The sequence below is a fragment of the Urocampus carinirostris genome, chromosome 12 (genome assembly GCF_059441175.1).
Source record: "Urocampus carinirostris isolate Australia breed hairy pipefish chromosome 12, RoL_Ucar_1.0, whole genome shotgun sequence".
In the NCBI taxonomy this organism is placed as follows: Eukaryota; Metazoa; Chordata; class Actinopteri; order Syngnathiformes; family Syngnathidae; genus Urocampus; species Urocampus carinirostris.
Genome location: NC_142360.1, coordinates 18692258 through 18711199, shown reverse-complemented (window position 1 = coordinate 18711199; position 18942 = coordinate 18692258). Strand labels below are relative to the sequence as shown.

Below are 18942 nucleotides of genomic sequence, written 5' to 3'. Positions count from 1 at the left end.
CTATTGCACTAAATGAGTCACAATTACAAATTCGGAAAACCAAAATATATATTTACTTTATATACATTTACAAATCCATATACATTTTTCTTTTCTGTGGTTAGCACAGTCCCCGGTTGGAAACATATATAGGCCTGGGGAGGGATCAGCGACACCAGGCTGTACTTGCCCAAGTCACACGACAGAAAATGGTGCCCCTATGACGCGTGTAGTTAAGGGATCCAACCAGTCATATATATATGTCCTTCTTTTTTTAATTCTCCCAAAAGATAATAGCAAATTAAAATTTGTCTTAGCACCAACCAATCGACTGGCCGGCCAAATGGACTGAATTAAAACTAGTTAACTGTAGAAAGTGAGCTCTGTGGGATCTGTGTGAAAGCCAGCTTTCAAGGTCTTGCTTCACTTTGGACATGACATTATCACAAGCTCGTTCTTGAGGCAATGTTTATTTGGTTTTATTTTTTCTTTCGTTCAAAACCAAAAATGCCTTTTTGGTAATTTTCACCAGAATAATTGTCGGTATCAAAAATTATTTGCATCCCTTGTTTAAAGCATTGCGCGACAACAACGTTTTAATGCTTCTTCTGACGTGGCACATATTTATTTCCTAGAACAGAATTCTAGTATAAATATGTATTTGAAACAACAGTGTTGTACTGGAAGCTCTTAGCTCATGCTGGGCATTACCCGCCTATTGCACCAACTCCAGTGCTCATTGGTTCTGCAGGGTCATCAGCCAGACCACCTTTCACCAACATCTTATCTTAGTGGGTGTATGGTCGTAGTGCCACCATTTCCTTTTGTGTGTCTTGGGCAAGTACAGCCTGGTGGCGCCCATCCCTCTCATTTTAGTACTGTCATTTTATGTTCAATTACTATTTGAATGTATTTTTGTGATTGGTAAGCAGGGTTTTATAGCTATTAAGGGTTAACATGGATGCCCTTGGGAGGTTGGTAATGGATTATTTGATTTTCAGTTATTTCATATCAGGTAAATCCACTCGAAACAGGAGCCATTCTAGATATATGCATGAACTGGGAATGGATTAATCTCTTATGTTGAAGTGTCAACCGTATTTAAAAAAGAAAATCAATAAATCAAATATTACATATAAATATCTATTTAAAATAATAAAATAAATGAAATAGTTACATAAATTTAAATAGATTTGAAAATATCTTAACAAACAAAAAAATAAATATCAGTACTACATAATACGTAAGGATATATGCAAATTCCCCTGTTTAATTACTCATATTTTAGCCTGGGACGTTTTATATTAGACTAGATGCCGTATAATTTAGTGCAACTGAAAATGAGTGCTCGAAAGCACAAAGAAGCATACAATACGGAAAATTAACGTCACCCAACTGAACCATTTTTAATCTCGTTTTTTTCCCCAGCCTTTTACAACATTTTTGGTTTGTGGAGGAAAAAGTAGCATTAAGATGGGGGGAATCATGTGAGCTCCTTATATGTGAGCCTCATAATATGCAAAATAAATACAATGTCTCGACCTACAAGTATTAAAGAAAGCACATATTTATACAATACTTCATGTACTTTTGCTTATTCAAATCAATTTTGTGTGTTTGTTTGTTTTTAATCAGTTAAGTTTTTTACAACTAGGAGGTTTAATTGAATAGTGCATAATGTGCCTTTTACAATATTTATCTTAACAATGAAAGGTACAATTCAGTAAGCCTTGGCTTTGCCCTTTGGGGTGTTGTGGCTCTCGGACTAGGCCGGGATAAACTGGGCTCAGTGGCCTTCTCCCTGGCCCTCAACTATAAACAGATGGAGCTCTACCATGCTCTGCCCTTCTTCTGCTACATCCTGGGAAAGTGTGTCGGAAGTGACCTATCAAGCGAAGGGTGAGTGTGCCCAATGTTCTAACAGATGTAACTTTGCTTTAGTTGTCCTCAGTGCACATTAAGACCTTGGTTCAGTTAATTCTAATTTTACCATCATGTTGTTTTAACCTTATGTCACTCGGAAAGAAAACATAGTTCACTGGAGTGCGACAGAATAACTTGGGTAATCAGCTAGGATGCTGTTACTTGTGTCTATTTATCTAGTAACAATGTTCCAAGGGCATTTAAAGCAAACGGAGAGCAGGATTAGAAGGGTTGGTGAGAAGATATGTCCAGATGACACCCTAGCTCTGCCCAAACTCTTCAGTTATGCCCGTGTGTGCAGCAGCTTTCCAGCTACAGCTGACAAGATCGCGGTGGGAGGCTCTGACCTATGAAGACTCTCAGCTGATGCTTTCACTGCATTCCAAAAAAGACAGATCATATCTCTTAACCAAGGACAAACTTAATAAACATTTTGATTTGGGGAAATCACCGTGACTGTGAAAAGGTTGTTTCATTTGTTGACAATGGCGGACTTGTGTTGAATATTTTTGTGATCCTCTTTATGCAGGTTGTGGATGTTGCTGAGAGCCACAATGACAGTGTTGGGCACGTTTACACTTTGCTGGTTGCCTTTCTTGTCCGACCCTGCACAGATCTTGCAGGTGCTGAAGAGAATCTTTCCCGTGGCTCGAGGCCTGTTTGAGGTACAAGAGTTGAAATAAAAGAAAATGTGTTGTGTGTCTGACAAATAATGGTACAGTTATACTTATGGTTTTTGAGCACCTGTAAGCTGTAATGGACTGAGGATCAGCTTCACAATTTACTGTTGTGTTTCAAAGCCAAGCTTTTATCACAGCTACTATGTCTGGCTGACACTGGTAATGAAAAAGGAAGATTTGTTTTCTTCTAAGAGGCAAAATTAACATTTTTTACTCGGCCTGGAACAAACGATTAGATCAATAATAGATTTAAAAATGATTACAGTGGAACCTCGGTTTTCGAACGCCTCTCAGGTCGAACAAATCGGTTCTCGACCCAAAATTTCTGTTATGACGTAAAAGAACTATTATGACGTGCGCGCGCACTTCTTTTCGCTTTCGCTTTAAATATCGGTGGATGGAGTGTTTTAGCCCCTAATTATGCCTCCGAAGAAGGTCGGTGCAAGCAGCAAAGTTGCTACAGGTGAAAAAAGAAGGGTAGTGCGTACAACTATTGCATTTAAGAAAGAAATAATAGCAAAATATGAAGAAGGTGTGCGAGTTTCCCTTCTTTCGAGGGAATAGAGCATGGCTTCTGCAGACCACCACAAAGGTAAGAAATCCTATTCATAATTCTTTTCTTTATCCTTTAACCGCTCACCACTTTTTGTGGAGACCCGGGTGCTAAATGACGTGTAAACGACCTGATTTTTTTAGTTGTACACGTTCATGTTGGTGTAATCTTTCGTACGGAAGATTACGCTAACGCGAACGTACGATTAGCCTGGGTTAGCTTCATGTTTACGTTCATGGTAAACATTCAGGGTATTGGAACGGATTGAAACGATTTTAACGATTACTTTTAATGGGAAAAACGATTTTCGGTGATAGAACAAATCGGTTTTGGAACGGGGTTTTGGAACGGATTATGGTCGAGAACCGAGGTTCCACTGTATATTAATTTAATATAAACCAAAAATATATGTCTGTTGATCAGTCATTGCTCAAACGCGGTAATGTACTTTTTGGGTTCAGAATTGCCTATGATAACGTTTGTGATCTACAATGCTAATTATAGCTGAGAAAAAGCAAAATTTTAAACTAATTCGATGAACTACTACAGTAAACAATTTGATTTGAATCCGATTTATTTTAGTGGGCGGCATTAGCTCAGGAGGTAGAGCGCTCGTCTTGGGATCAAGAGATCGAAGGTTCAAATCCCGGCCCCTCCGTGTTACATGTCGAAGTGTCCTTGGGTAAGACACTGAACCCCTAATACCCCTAATAAGAAGGTTGGCGCCTTGCATGGCTGCACGGCCGCTATTGGGGTGTGAGTGTGTGTGAATGGGTAAATGTGAAGCACATTGTAAAGCGCTTTGGGAAGTCTTTATTCACTTGAAAAGCGCTATATAAATGCAGATCATTTCATTTTCATTTAGTTTTAATGTAGTTACTGGTTTGGCTCGTGTAAAAAACAAGAAAAATGTAATCAATGAGCAGTGCAGCGGCCTCTTTGATGCCAATTGCTTCCAATGAACATATTTACTCTCCTGCACGTATCATTCTCAAGATAGAGCAGGAATTGGAGAGAGAGGATGCAGATGGGGGTCAAACAAATGACACATACTTGCCACTTGTGGTTGCAATGTCCCTCCAAAAAATGTATACTTGTGAATCCTTCAGTAGCACAAAGTTTTTTGTTGGGATTATCTAAAAATATTTTATGCTAATTCAAATATAATGGTAGTGATAATGGTATATGTAAAACAATATGTCATCCTATTTTATCAAATTGGGCTTTACTTGTCTAATCTTCTTTAACTGTGGGCGAGTGGCCCACAGTCTTGTTTCAGGATTTCAATTCGGACAGCCAGTTGAAAATGGTAAAAATATAAGGATAATAATGGTAAAATAAGGTACTTTTGATGAAATATTATTGTGTTGTCTTTTAGTTTAAAATGTTGAAAAAAATATAGAAAGGATCAAATGATATATTGGATAGGCATAAGGATTAGTCACAATGAAGCAGTTTCAAGGAACTAACATTCATTTTCCACTGAATTGCTATTCCAATTTAATGGCTATGGTGACATATGTAGAAACACTGCTTTTTCATTCAGGTCAAGCGAAACATCCTCGTGCCTTTCTAGCGGTTCCATCATCAGAGCGTAGCAAACATTGTGTGAAACAAGTCTTTCAGTGCTGATCAGAAATAAGAAAATCCAAATTCTAGGAAAGGTCAAGAGAGATGGGGAGAATAAGCGAATGTGCATGTTTCAGATGTAATGGTTTCACCATGTAAGTAGTTGGGCTGCAGCTCACGACTATTTCAATAGTTGACCAGTGACCAACCATTGAAACGATTAGACGAATAATTAGATTAATTAATTTTCAATTCATATTTTTCTTAAATTTTCCATAAAGTTGATTTAATTAGGTGCTAAATGATAATCAACACATTTGTTCAAATTGAATAATACATTTTTTTAATGAACATACTGCAGATTCTTACAAAAAATACAATAAAGATCCCCTATCTAAAACCAATTATATACAGTTCTCAGTCAGTGGTCTTAAAAGCTTAAAAAAACATTTTATGGAGAAGTAAGATTTGAAAAGTATAAAACAATAAATAAATAGAAATATTTTTATTGCAACTGTTTTAAAGCAAAAGCCAAGAGAGTCGAATAAAAAAGCAGTGATGTAACAAAAATACAAATATTGTGTAACAATGCCATCTATAGAACTATATTACTTTCATTTGCACAATAATTTGGAAATGACGTCAGTAGTGTAATGCAAACAAAGTGCCAATGGTCTCTCATTGGCTCCATTGCGATAGTGACAATTGATTTACAGGGTTTTTTCAGGAACAGTAAATAACATGTTTACCTTTGTGAAGTAGGTCGTTGCTCTCTGCAGGGTGAGCTTGTTTAATGTGTTGATGTACTTTTGTGGCATTCTCACAGTAGCAGACCACTTTAGCATACAAATTACAGCTGGGATTGTCCTTTTCTGCAGTTGAAAACGAGTCCGCACCCTGCACCGCGTTTACCTCTGTTATTTTTCGCTTCTGGTAGGGGAGGGCTGATTTTGGCCTTCTCTTCCGCCTGGCAGTTAGGATTCAGCAGCAGGCCAGGTAGGGAGAGGTGCTAAAAGTGTGCCTGTCAGATACATATACAAACAAAGAGTGGTCAAGTGTGCTGGGTGAGAGAGAGTACGGATGCGTTGAGGGTATTGGGCGAGCAATGTATTGACAATAGTATTGATCCATTCAAGTACCGGTACTTACATAGTATGGATGATAATATTTTGATTGATGCGCCCACATCTACAGTCTGGCAAAATGCTTAATCTCTCTTAAAGCGAAATATACGTGTATGAAATTCACAATGCATGTAATCAAATGTTACTTGACCGAGGCAAGTCAAACTGTTTTTTTTTTTTCTTAAAATTTTCGACCGCTTTCTTTAACTAGTCGCGAATCACCATGGTACTGCCATAATAAGCAAGGTATGCTTTGCAAACTTAGCAAGTAGTGTTTTTATTCGACATATTCAGGCTAAAATGCTTCCAAACTTTAGAAGTTTTGGTTTGCATACGAAATGTTGCTGTCATTTTTGTACGTTACAGCTCGAGACTGAGACTTCTAGCAGAGATTATATTCATGACTATTTCTACCATTGTTTTTTGTTTTTTTTTTGACAGAATCAACCAATCGTTGCAGCCTTAGTGAATACCAGAAAATGAAAACCTTGTGACTATTACGCTGATTTTTTTAAAGCACAATGTCATACAGCAGGGTTTGGCAACCACTAGGCCATGGACTGGTACCACGGCCGTGGGTCATTTGGAACTGGGCCGCACAGAAATCTGAAGTGAATCTAGCATGGTGATATTGAAGATTAACTGCTGGAGATCGCAAATGATGGGGGACTGAACCATTTGTTCCAGACATACGGTTTGACTTTCTTCTGCATGAAAGTAATGGCAGAATACCTCAATATCGCCACAACAGCTCTAAAAACCCTGAAAACCTAAATCGGTGTGAAGCTTTTCTGCAGTGATGGCAACCAAACACCAAAATATGGAACGGACCAGACCATTGTTTTTATTGTCACCCATAACACCAAAATGGGATTTTATCATTACAGCAAAACAACTCAGGGCTCCCACTGATTCAGTGCCCCTATGATTAGCGAGCATTTTCATGCCTTTTGTATTTGTGTTGTCTTATTCGAAAGTATGTGTAAACATTAGCATAGCGACCTAAGCATGTTGCATTGTGTGTTGGGGAAGAAACGATGTTGCTCATGTGACGTTTTATATGAGTGTGATGTTAGAAGGACACTGTGGTTCTATGTTTATTGTTATTATCTTTACCATAGAGAAAATACCACAGTTTTTTTGCTGATCTTGTCAGTTTTTTTATCAGCTACATTCTAGACCACTAGCGGCCAAGTGTTTACACAGTGGATTTTGGCTAATCATTATTGTAATTATTTTCATTATTACTAATTTTGTTATTGGGCGTCCGACATTAAGCCAGTCCATGGTACAGCAAAGGTTGCTAACCACTGCCCTAGAGCCTGCAATGACCACATAACAGGCTGCTGGGCTACACTGTCTTGAACTAGTCACAAGGAAGAAGGATAAGAAGCTGTAGCACTAAAGGGGAGGAGTTTTGGCTGGCGGTGGTGGCGACTCCTGGGTGGGAGCAGTTGTAAGTTTACCCACTGAACTACATTCTTCCGTCTCAGGTTGCCAACAAGCCCCCATCTCTCTGCTTACAAAACTGCACCAAATGCTTCACCCCTGTGAAATTCTAACATGACAGAGCAGCGCCACTTTCGCCGTGTTGGAAATTGCCCACTCCACCAACCACACCCCCAATCTGCACCACCCTGTTCATGTGTTGCCTTTAGGTGGCATTCAAGAACATTCCTATGCTAGTTATTTGGAGTGACACGACAGAGAAAACAGAGAGGGCTGCAGTTGAGACAGGATAACCCAAATGGTGACCGGGCTAGCATGAGGGCCCACACAGCTGTGCTGTGAGCAGCTGTAGTATGGAAGGGAGACAGAAATAGGCCAAAAATGGGATTTCAAGTCATGGCCCGAGACCAGAAACTTGATGAAGCTGACTTAACATGTTTTTTTTACTATATAACTATATAGTGCATAATGGTACCAATGATAATTTTATAATATTGCTTCTCAACAGCAGTAAAAGCATATTCTGAACCTGTGGCAACATACTCTTGTTACTATATATTTTGACAAGTTTAAAACAAGCAAAATATAATGCACAAAACGTTGGTTTATGGAAGAAAAACACATCTATATCAGTCCTCTTAGATCTATTCAATAAACAAGACACTAATTATATTACCAACAGCTCAACTAAATATAGGATTTGAGTTTTTCTAGTTGTGTGCGCGTGTATGTGCATGCGTGTACACAGATGTAGACTAAATAACCAATACGTTTTGGATTTCAAATCTAATTTTAAAGTAAGAAAAGCAAAGGCATTAATGTGCTTACGTTTATGCAAATAAATTCTAAAAAACATTCTGGAAATTGGAAAAAAAACTGAGGGGAAAGTTGCTTTACGAGTGAGTTCCGTAGAGATTAGATTCCTAACACTTCACTTTTATTTTCACATTTTCCCAATGTTTTCAGAAACAATTTTTTTTGCACGATCACAACCCTCCATTCTTACTCAAAAATAAAATCTGAATTGGAAAAAAAGTTAATGGCCATGTAAAGTAAAATGTGAATACAATCTTCAGGGTTCGTACAGGTGCTTGAATTCCTTGAAAATGCTTGAATTTTAATGTTTTGTTTTCAAGGATTAGAAAGTGCCTGAATTTTGGGTGAAGTCCTTGTAAATACTTACAATTGTTGCCATGTTACTCAACAAGTCTGATAAAAATGACGCTGAGACTGCTCTTTGGTGGTTTAGCTTTGCGCTTGCGTTTCATCGTCCCGAGTGATTAACTGCAACTAGCATTTGTTTGTATAAGTCCATATCGACCCTTACGGTTTGTGCCTAAGAGGACAAGGGCATGCTACATCTAAACAGGGCATTATTAAATTGGTATCAGTGCAAGTATAATGTATTGATTATGGACATTTTTTATGGGCCCTTCAAAAAATTAGGGTAGCGTCTCCAAATAGTAAATTTGAATGGAAACTGAAACTTCCTGCAACTGAAAATTTAAGATACATGTTACTGTCTATCCAACCAAATACCTATATGAGTAAAAATGTTTCTAAAAATAGTTACACATGTCCTGTTCAGATCCACGAATATATTTGATTTACTCAAGATGTAAAAATCATGTCTTGATAAATGCAGACGCAAGATTAAAAATTGATGCGTAAATTGTAGCTATATCGGTGGCTCTGCAAAATACATGATTCACACAAGATTTATTTTCTTGATTCTGAAGACATTTCAAAATTGGCTTTGAAAGTCTTTCAAAAGTGCTCGAATTTGGCCTTCAAACAGTTGTACAACCAGTGAAAATTTTGGGACACCCTGTATCGTCTAAAACGGAAAGATTTTTTTTTTTTACAGGTGCCGGGCAGGATAAATGAAATAGCTGGTTGATGTATTTATTTCTTTTGTATATGCCAAAAGTCTTAAAACCGAAACCTCTGCAATACATGAGGAAAATGGATAACATGAGCCAAATCATTTGTATTCTCTTGCACAAGTGTTATTGTCTAATTGTAAAAAAGACTGATTAATCCAATTGTTTATGAAATACTCAAAATATACAAATACCAACATACATTTAAAAATCCAAATTTAATTAAGAGTAATAGCAAAGTGATAGCTCCGTTTTTAAGCACCAAATGTAATCATTTTCATTAAAAAAGGCCTACTCCAGAGGTTTTTTATTACATGAAATTTAATACATCGGTAATTAAAAGGTATTGGTAATAAAACTGAAATGCAATTTTTATGGGGGTACACAAAGGGACACAGGCTAAGAAATCCAGGTGAGTTAAATTAAATAACAAAGACTTCTATATTAAATGAAATAACTTCAATAATAACATTTTCATAAATGTTTCTGTTTAGTATTAGTCACCATATACAGCTACAGTGGGTGGAGTGGTGCGTGGCTTAGGCAATAGAGTATATTAAAAACTGCTGGTCATTGTTTGATTAGAAGTGGCTCTTTTTTTTTTCTTATGCTTCTCTTGGCATCGTCTTGCGACCCGGATTAAATCCGTTGGCGGGCCTAAATCTGCCCGCTTGCCGTAATTTGCTGGCCCCTATTCTAAATTCGTTGATTCCCTCAACGGAGCCTTCTTTTGTTTGTATCCTGTTATTGGTCTAAATTCACTTGTAATCCAGAAACTATCAGTCCTGCTTTTGACCTTGCAACTCTGAGTCTACAAATGAGTCCCATGATTTCAGACGGCTTCTTGTCACATCTCGGAGCTGTCATGTGAAAGTTTTTCTCAAGAATATTTCAAGGAACTTTTTCACACTTTCTGAAGGAGTCACTTGACATTGTTCGTCTATTTATGATATGGAAATTAGCAGTATGACTATGCTTGTACAAACACAATGGAATGTGTGAAACTAATATAGCAGGACACTTTTATCATAGGATAACAATTGTTTATGGCATGCTTTAAAGCACGTATAAGTGCTTGGTTTTTGATGTGTATGTAGGGGTTGGGTGATGTGGTAAAAATATATTAGATTCTTTTTACAAAAAAATCTTACCTTGTATTTTATCTTTTTTTTAAAAAATGGGACCAACATCATGTTTCTTACATGTTTACCTAAAAGTGTCAGAATTCCAGATGATACACAGGAGTTCGAATACTTATTTGCAGCTGTATCACACAAATACATTGTTAAAAAATCATGCATTGTGATTTCTGGATTTTTCTTTCTTTCACAGTCAACATGCACCTACGATGAAAATTTTAGACCCCTCCATGATTTCTAAGTGGCAGAAATGGCAAAATAGCAGAGTTTTCAAATACTTATTTTCTTCACTGTGTGTGTGTGTATATATATATAATATATAATTGTTCACGGATCCCTTATTATATGATTTGGTCACGATTCAATTGTATCACGTATGAAGGGACCAATTAGTTTTATATCACGATTCTCGATAATTGCAGTTAAATTTTCAAAATCCCGTGCTGCACATAACAATTGCTGTTGGAGGTGATGCTTTAGGGTAATGAAATTCAACATTTGTGCAAAAACTGCCTCCAAAAAAAAGCTTCTGAAACGTAGGCTTTGAAAATAAAGTGCTTGAAATTCAAGTCTTACAGAACCCTGGATTGCCGATGAACACCAACCAAAAAAGAGAAATGTCGATTTTAAAAAACTGTAGTTATTAAACAGTTATTTGTGTTTTTTTACACAACCTTTTAAATTAGCTTGTTTATTTTAATATTGCCATATCACCCACCCATATTTGTATAACAAATGAGTTCTAATGTCATCTGACCAAGTGTCCACTTGAACAGGATAAGGTGGCCAACACATGGTGCACCTTGAACATCCTGATAAAGATCAGATCCTTCCTGTCTACTGACTTCCAACTCTACCTCAGGTAAGTTCCCAATCTATAAAAAAAGCAGTAATTTCTTATTTGCTTCACTGTCATTTATCTGCTGTTTTTCCTTGTGTTAGTTTGTTGTTGTGTGGTTGGGTCGTTCAACAAATGATTAAGGAAAACAAAGCCTACCCGCCCAAGGCTATGAATATTGTGATCTAGTCTGGTAAAAACATCTTGTGAGGATCTGAACAAACAGTCAAAGTTTTTAGAAACGTTGTGTCAAGTGCTTTGGTAGCTCTTGCTTAAGGTAGCCACTGGGGATTCCTAAAGAGACAGAGCAAGTTTAAACTCCAACTTTAACGGCGACAGAAAGCATCTTCCTCTGCCTTTTGGTGTTTTTGTCAGTTCAAAGTGTTTTGTTGACATGATTGCTTTTAGAGAAACTTGAAATTGAAAAAAAGAGTTTCACATATGGAATGTAGGTTCGTGAAGCTGTTTTACTTACACGTACAACTCGGATCGCAACATAATTTATTACAGGCAAATACGGACAGAAAAGGGGCAGGGTAACTGTTTAGCCAATCAGAATGCACAACACAAAGCATAATAAAAATCCCTGAGATAGCGAAACCCCGATAAATAAACCGCGATATAGCAAGAGATTACTGTACAGTATTTCATTTTCTTCAAAGAAGATTCTGTACATCACAAAGAGGAAACTATGGATGTAACAGTTGTGCCATGGTCGACCGCGCTTAAATAACCTATCACTCTAAATTTAGAGGTCCTATGTTCGCTGCATGAGCATGTTTTTGCCAGGCTGCTAAGTCCTGGGATCAAGTCAGACCTCTTTGACAGTCATGAATTTCAAACAAATGAAAAGCACTTCCGTCTTTTTGGCACTGGTGGTTTGCTAAATGATTCTGTGTTGGTTTACTGTGCACATAGAATCAATCAGCAGTGAAAGACGACCCGTGTCCTTGTGGACTATAGAGCGCCTCCATTACATATGAGACGCTCGTGCCTTGTCCCTCTTGCCGTGATGTTTTGCAAATCTTTCTATTGTTGCCCCCTGCCTTCAACTTGCTGACTGACCTCTCAACGCATACTCACACTTAATCCCTCTCCTCTGATGCTTCCCACCCTTCAGAAGGTGACAATTGAAGGGTTAAACTAATGGTCCTCTGGGAAGGGGTCAGCGATTGGTTCTTTAGATAAACTAGAAATATCTCCAGTGCATGGGTGTCCGGACCATCAGGCTTTTTAATAGACCCGCCAAACTAAAACTGTTAAAGTACTTCATTTTCCGGACTATAAATCGCTCTGGATTTTAAATCGCCACCAGCCAAAAAATGCATAATTAAGAAGGAATAAAAGTATATATAAGTCACACCTGTAGTACAAGTCACATTTTTGGGGGAAATGTATTTGATGAAATCCAACATCAAAAACAATAAGTCATCTTGAAAGATAATTTGAAATAAAAAATAAAATAGAGATCAACAGGCTAAGTAAGTGGACGGTATACTAACGTCACATGATTGACATGCCTGGTAATGTCAGTTACGTCGTAACATATGAGAGTTACAGTTAATAGAGTTTTTCAGATAACGTTATCAGAAAGAACATGCTCACCTAAGGGCCCGGTCACACAGCCTTTCACGGGCGTATCGAGGCTGAATCACGGCCAGAAATTTCTGCCCGTTAAGCAGACGCTGTTGGACGCTTTGAGATCGCGATACAGATACAGCAGTGCTTTACACGCGGCAAGAAATTCACACGCGGTTGGCCGCGCGAAAAAGTTTTGCGCTGCTCAAAACTTTAGACCACTGGTAACCGCGGGCGGCACACGTGGTACACACGAGGTAATGACGCGGTACAAACGCGGAACGACGTGCTACGGCCGCGGCCAGGGCGTGGTTACACGCAGGTAGGACGCGAAATTTTAGCGGGTAATCGCGGGTGGAGCACAGTCATAGCACGTTTGTTCTGCGCCTGTATCGCGGTGTTATCACGTGAATTAGCGTGTGTAACGCGTGTGACGGTCAAACGCCTTTCTCCGCGTATATACAGCGCTATTTGCCGAGCACACGTCAGTTGTGCTCGAGACGTCTAGGGGTGAACATGGATCCCCGTCACCGTAGTGACCTCGTCTTAATCCATTTTTATTTCTTGACATTTCTTTTCATTTCATAACAAGATAATAAAATAAAAATGAAAAACTATTACAATAATAACATATTGGCTTCTTCTTCGGTGCCATAGCTTGAAATCTTGATCTTCACGGGACTGTGTCTTGAGCGGTTATGATTTCTACAGCCCGTCTCGGCAGCTTTTATACCCGAGGTCCACACGCGGAAATGACGTGGAACTGATGCGATGAGGAAGCGGAACATTCGCCGGCGTCTGTTTTGCGAGCATACCACGGATGAACAGCGGGTTGGACAATTTTGCGCATTTTCTACTGCGGGCAACCACGGGCAAAAAAAAAATCGCAAAATTTTACCCGCGATACAGACGCAAAAGGCTGTGTGACCGGGCCTTAACTATCAGTTTCTCTCCAAATCACTAAATCCGACATTTTCATCCTCGGTGTCGCCTTTTTGAGCTTTAGTTGGAAAATGTAAAATGATTCATCGTCAATGAAAACTTAAAATTCAATGATATAATAATGTGAAAATTATTTCACATATAAGTCGCACCAGAGTAAAAGTCGCACCCGCAGCTAAACTATGAAAAAAATCTGGAACTTATACTCCGAACAATACAGTATTGGTTTTTCCTGACCAAAAGTATAGGCCAAGTCAGGTAAAGTCATTTTAGAAGTAATCTTCCTTTCAGGATGAAAAACCCCAAATTGGCCAGTAACTGGAAAGAGCACCTTATAACCGGGTGCACCTTGTGTGGATGAAATTGGAAATGCATACAATATTTATCCGTGTGCAATACTACATGAGGTTTCACAATATACTGTTGTATTTGTTCAATGATTGCAAAACATTGCATTCAATGGGAATCAAACCCCAGTTGTGACAGTGCAGCGCTGAAGCGTAACCGCGTATGAATGACATACGAAAAAATATTCCTTTTTATCTCATTATCACACTATTTTTCTTCACGGTTCCGGTAACAAATGTTAGAAAATAAGAGAACTGAGAGTCGTCCAGAACGATAGAAATAAACGCAAAGTCCGATTCAACATCAGAAACACCAAAGAGTTGTTTACCCTCGTTGTGCTTTTTTGCGTTTATTTATATCTTCCAGGACAACTACAAACATAAAACCTATTACAGAAATACTGCAAATCCAAATATCAAATTTAGTGCTTAGAAACGGGATCATAATGTATTATTTTGCTTTAATTCAGAAAATAATTTTTTTTTAAAAAAACTTCACAAATACAACAAAAATACTCTACAGTAATACTATAATAGAGAAATCCAACAGCATAAATACTACAAAGCTACTACTACTACACAAATACATCTACAGTAATGCTACAAAGTCCTACTATGGATATACTAAATAAACACTAGAAAAAAAAAAACTACAGCCTGACTACAAAACTAAATATTAAAAAAGTGCTTATATTCCGGTTATATAGTTTTAATTCATAACCAATTTGATGAGACTAATCTCATTAAAAATAAATATAAAAATAAACGTGTATTTCGGCATGTATATTTATTCATAAATGAGAAAAATTGCATGTCCCCAGGATCGGCCCCTTGACTTACATTTTTAACCAAACGCAGTCCGCTACTTTAAAAGTGTGCCCAAGTTTGCTCTCATGTTGCTTGAATGTTTCAATTTGACATCATAGATTTAAAGGTAAAACAACAAACTGATTATCAAATTAATTTCCAGCTTGTCCCAAAGGTTTGCTAGATACCTTTGGATTAGAAATTCTCAGAATCTTCAGAATTTCCGCTTCTCAAAGTTTAACCCATTTAAAAACCACAAATCGTTTTAATCGTTCTCTGTAATAAAGGACTACTTATCCCTGTCTTTATAATCAAAATAAAACTATATTTTTGACTTTTTCCCCTCTTAAAATATATTCTAGTTAGCTATGTGTGTGACATATTATTTACAAATTAGTGACACATTTTGTTATTTACACCTTTTTTTCCTCATTTTTTTACCTTGTATAATTATTCACATATTTTATGTTTTTACAGGTTTTCTGGCACATTATGTGCCAAAACGATGATTAAAACAATTGGTCAAATAATCAAGTTAAGTCATCTTTATTTGTATAGCCCTTAATCACAAAGAGTTTCAAAGGGCTACACAGACCCAAGATTAATGCAAACCACAGACTATTATTACACCATCCCCTGATCTAAAACCTACATGAGGGCAAGGAAAAACTCAAAAACCTCAACTTGAGGAAAATTAAGAAACCTTGAGAAGGGACCGCACATGAGGTAAGCCCCCTTCCAGGATGACCAGGCTGCAATGGATGTTACAATAATGAATAATGCACAGGTATTGTCCACATAAAATATAGGTTATTCTTATGCTATAGAATAGAAATGTGTTTTAAGCCTAGATTTAAACAGTTACACTGAGGTTGCCGATCAAATCTCAGGTGGAAGTGCATTCCACAGCACCGGGGCCCGAATGGAGAACACTCTCGAAACTGCGGATCTCTTCTTGGCTCTTGGGATCTCTAGTAGACCAGCATTTTCAGAGCGAAGGCTCCAGACCGGAACATAGGGGGAAATTAAATTTGAAAGATATGAGGGAGCAAGTCCAAGCATGTTTTTGCACATTACCAACAGAACCTTAAAATCACATCTTAAGCTAACAGGAAGCCAATGCAGGTTAGCTGAAATCGGGATAATGTGGTCAAACTTTCTTGTCTTAGTTTAAAGCCTCGCTGCAGCAGCATTTTGTACCAGCTGAATCCGATCATTACTATTTTTTCCCTTAATTTTTGCATAAAGTTGATTTGCAAATAAATAAACACAAGAAAATGGGTAGAATGAAAAATAAATCTTGTTTTGAATGTACAGGGAAATTTGTACAAACATTTAAGGCCAATAAAGCACTGTGCTAGGTCAGTAGAGACATAAATCTATAAATAAAACTGTCCATTTTTTTAGGGACAGGGATATTAATAATAAATTAAAATCAACTAAATATTTTTAAACCTGAAAACCAAAAAGAGGAGTATTAGCATCAGTAGAACAGTAAATGTTATGGACTTGTTGGACAAGTTTACGGGCTTGAGGCGTCGTTGCTGTCAGTCAATTTAAGGACAAATTTCAACCTGTTACCTGGTGTTCTCTTTTATTGATGTTTACTATGTTTGTGTACTGTAACTCAATGCTAAATATATTCCACCCTGGTCATCCTGGAAGGGGGAATACCACTTTGAGGCCCCTTCTCAAGGTTTCTTTTTTCCTCACGCTTAGGTTTTGAGTTTTTCATTGCCCACATGTTGGTTTAAGATTAGGCGAATGTGTAATTGTAATCATGTGCAGTCCTTTGAGACATTTTTATAATCAAGGGCTATAAAAATAAATGTGATTTGACTTGACTTGAAACAAATATGATATCCATTTTGTAAAGTACATTAAGTGGTCAAGTCTTTAACTTAAGTACTTAACTATTCCCAACAATTTGTAATCAGTTTTAACTGACTTGTTCTTCTGACTGCCTGCATTTTATATCTAATACGTTTGTCAAGCACAGTCTGGCATCACTCTCAAACAGTTTTTACAACAAAATACACATGTTTAAAATGTACAATAGAGGTCATCAAAACTATTTTAGCTTGAAAGTTACTTGAATCTTACCGAGGCAAATCAGAATCGTTTTTTCCAACTGTCCGACGGGCTTGTTAAATGTTTGAAAAACACGTCTGGCGATGATCAACAATGAAATTTATGGTTGACTCTTTGTATTGTTGATTTTTGTCAACAACGGCGACTAATCTTCGCAGCCTTAATTCTGCCCAAATCAATGATTAATGGACAAAATAATCAACCTTTTAATTCAATAGGAAAATATGTGTTTTTTGCAAACCTTCTTTGAACAGAGTTTGCATTTGCCACATTCTCCCTGTGCTTACATGGGATCGTCTACCATGTTCTCAAACAACAGCATCTGTCTTATGATTTATTGGTAGCCAGTCAGCTGGGGTCGGCTTCACCTCACCCACAATCCTGAGGACCAATAACTATTTCTAGGATGATTGACGGGCTTCTCAGATATGCCTATTAAAAATATTCTATGTAACATCAAAATGACCCTTCTATAGTGATCCTATTTTGTTTTCCCAAATAGTATTCACACTTGAATGGCAAAATAGTAGGATTTCTAATTACAATAAGGAATCGACTTGGAACGAAATGTTGACGTCATATTAACCTGGGAAATGTCATTTAATACGCATTTATGCTTCGTATATCATAGATAAGGTTCTGACATTGGCTAAGATGTAGTTTTATATTATAGGGCTATAATCATCACAGTAGTTCTGCAAAGGTAATACACGTACCAATGCCACCCACAGTACATGAAATTCTAAATAAACTACAAAGAAAATGTTAAGCATACGGAATCAAAAAGTCATTATTAATTTATATACTTAGGTAAAGAATATAGAAATACAATTACTGTTCTATACAAAAGGCCACTTATTTTTAAAGTAAATTTAATATTATTCAAATGAGGACTTAAATAGTTTGTTACAGCAGATATTAACTATTATCTTAAAGAATACTTAAATTGATGAACGTTTTTTAATGTTATAAAGCTATGTTCTTTTCGCAAAATATTTTGATGTATTATCGATTTGTATTTTACTAGAAACTACTAGTAAATTGAAAATAAATTAAAACATTTTATTTTACTTGTTTAAGCAAGAAAGATAATTAAAGTGAGACGAAAAAAATTGTCCACCATCCAAGAATATTCTTCTTGAAAATTATTAAGATTTAATTATATACAGTATTTTACCCTCAGTTTTGTAACTTGACAGTTGGTACATTTTTGCAATCTCACATACTTTTTATTTCTAAGTGGTTAAAAAACAATTACACAAAGCAATGCAATAGAAAGTAATAAATCAGTTCAAACAACTTTCTAAAAAAATACACACAAGGACAAGTCACAAAGTACAGTAATCCCTCGGTTATCGCAGTTAATGGGGACCAAAACCACCCGCGAAAAGTGAAAATCCGCGAAGAAGCGACGCCCCTTCAAAAATGCTTATTTTTTTTCTTTTTTTCTTTTTTTTTATTATTTTATTTTATTATTACTATTTTTTAGACCCGCGAAGCTCTGAACCCGCGAACGTGGTACCGCAAAGTAGCGAGGTCCCACTGTATTCTACTGGTTAGGGGTACTTGGCTGAAAAAAAATGTCACTTAAAGGGACAGTGTGTTATATATATCACTTCCTAGTAGTATTAAGATCTTTAGTCATTACAAAAGAATTATATTGATATAAATAAAAAGTAAAAATCCATGACCAAATAAAGGTGTTTTTTTTATGTGCGTAGATCAAGAAATTTGCATTTATTTTACATAACATGAGCCTCACCTAAAGGAAACTGACATCATTGTCTGCCATATCGCTGCTACAGTTACACAAAACCCTCAAAAAGGCTGGGCAAAAAATAAGTCACTTTAAGTCTCCATAGTTGGTATTTTTCCTTTAGGCTTTATAGCACTGGCTTGCACAACACAATAGAGCGACATCTAGTGGTCAAATAATATATACTGTCCCTTAAAGGTGTACGTGACTGAAAAAAACGATAAAAGAAAAGGTTTAGAACCACTGCACAATCCAATGGGATTTTTTTAGAAGTGTTTATAAAT

General features: G+C 37.0%; 1 protein-coding gene across 1 annotated transcript in view; it reads left to right on the top strand.

Annotated features, from left to right (window-relative positions):
• alg6 (ALG6 alpha-1,3-glucosyltransferase) overlaps positions 1–18942 on the top strand; it is a 42742-nt gene that overhangs the window by 7919 nt on the left and 15881 nt on the right. The window contains exons 7-9 of the mRNA XM_088350234.1: positions 1693–1878; positions 2432–2567; positions 11076–11161. Coding sequence (XP_088206360.1) covers positions 1693–1878; positions 2432–2567; positions 11076–11161 — 408 coding nt within the window. The remainder of the gene's footprint in view (positions 1–1692; positions 1879–2431; positions 2568–11075; positions 11162–18942) is intronic.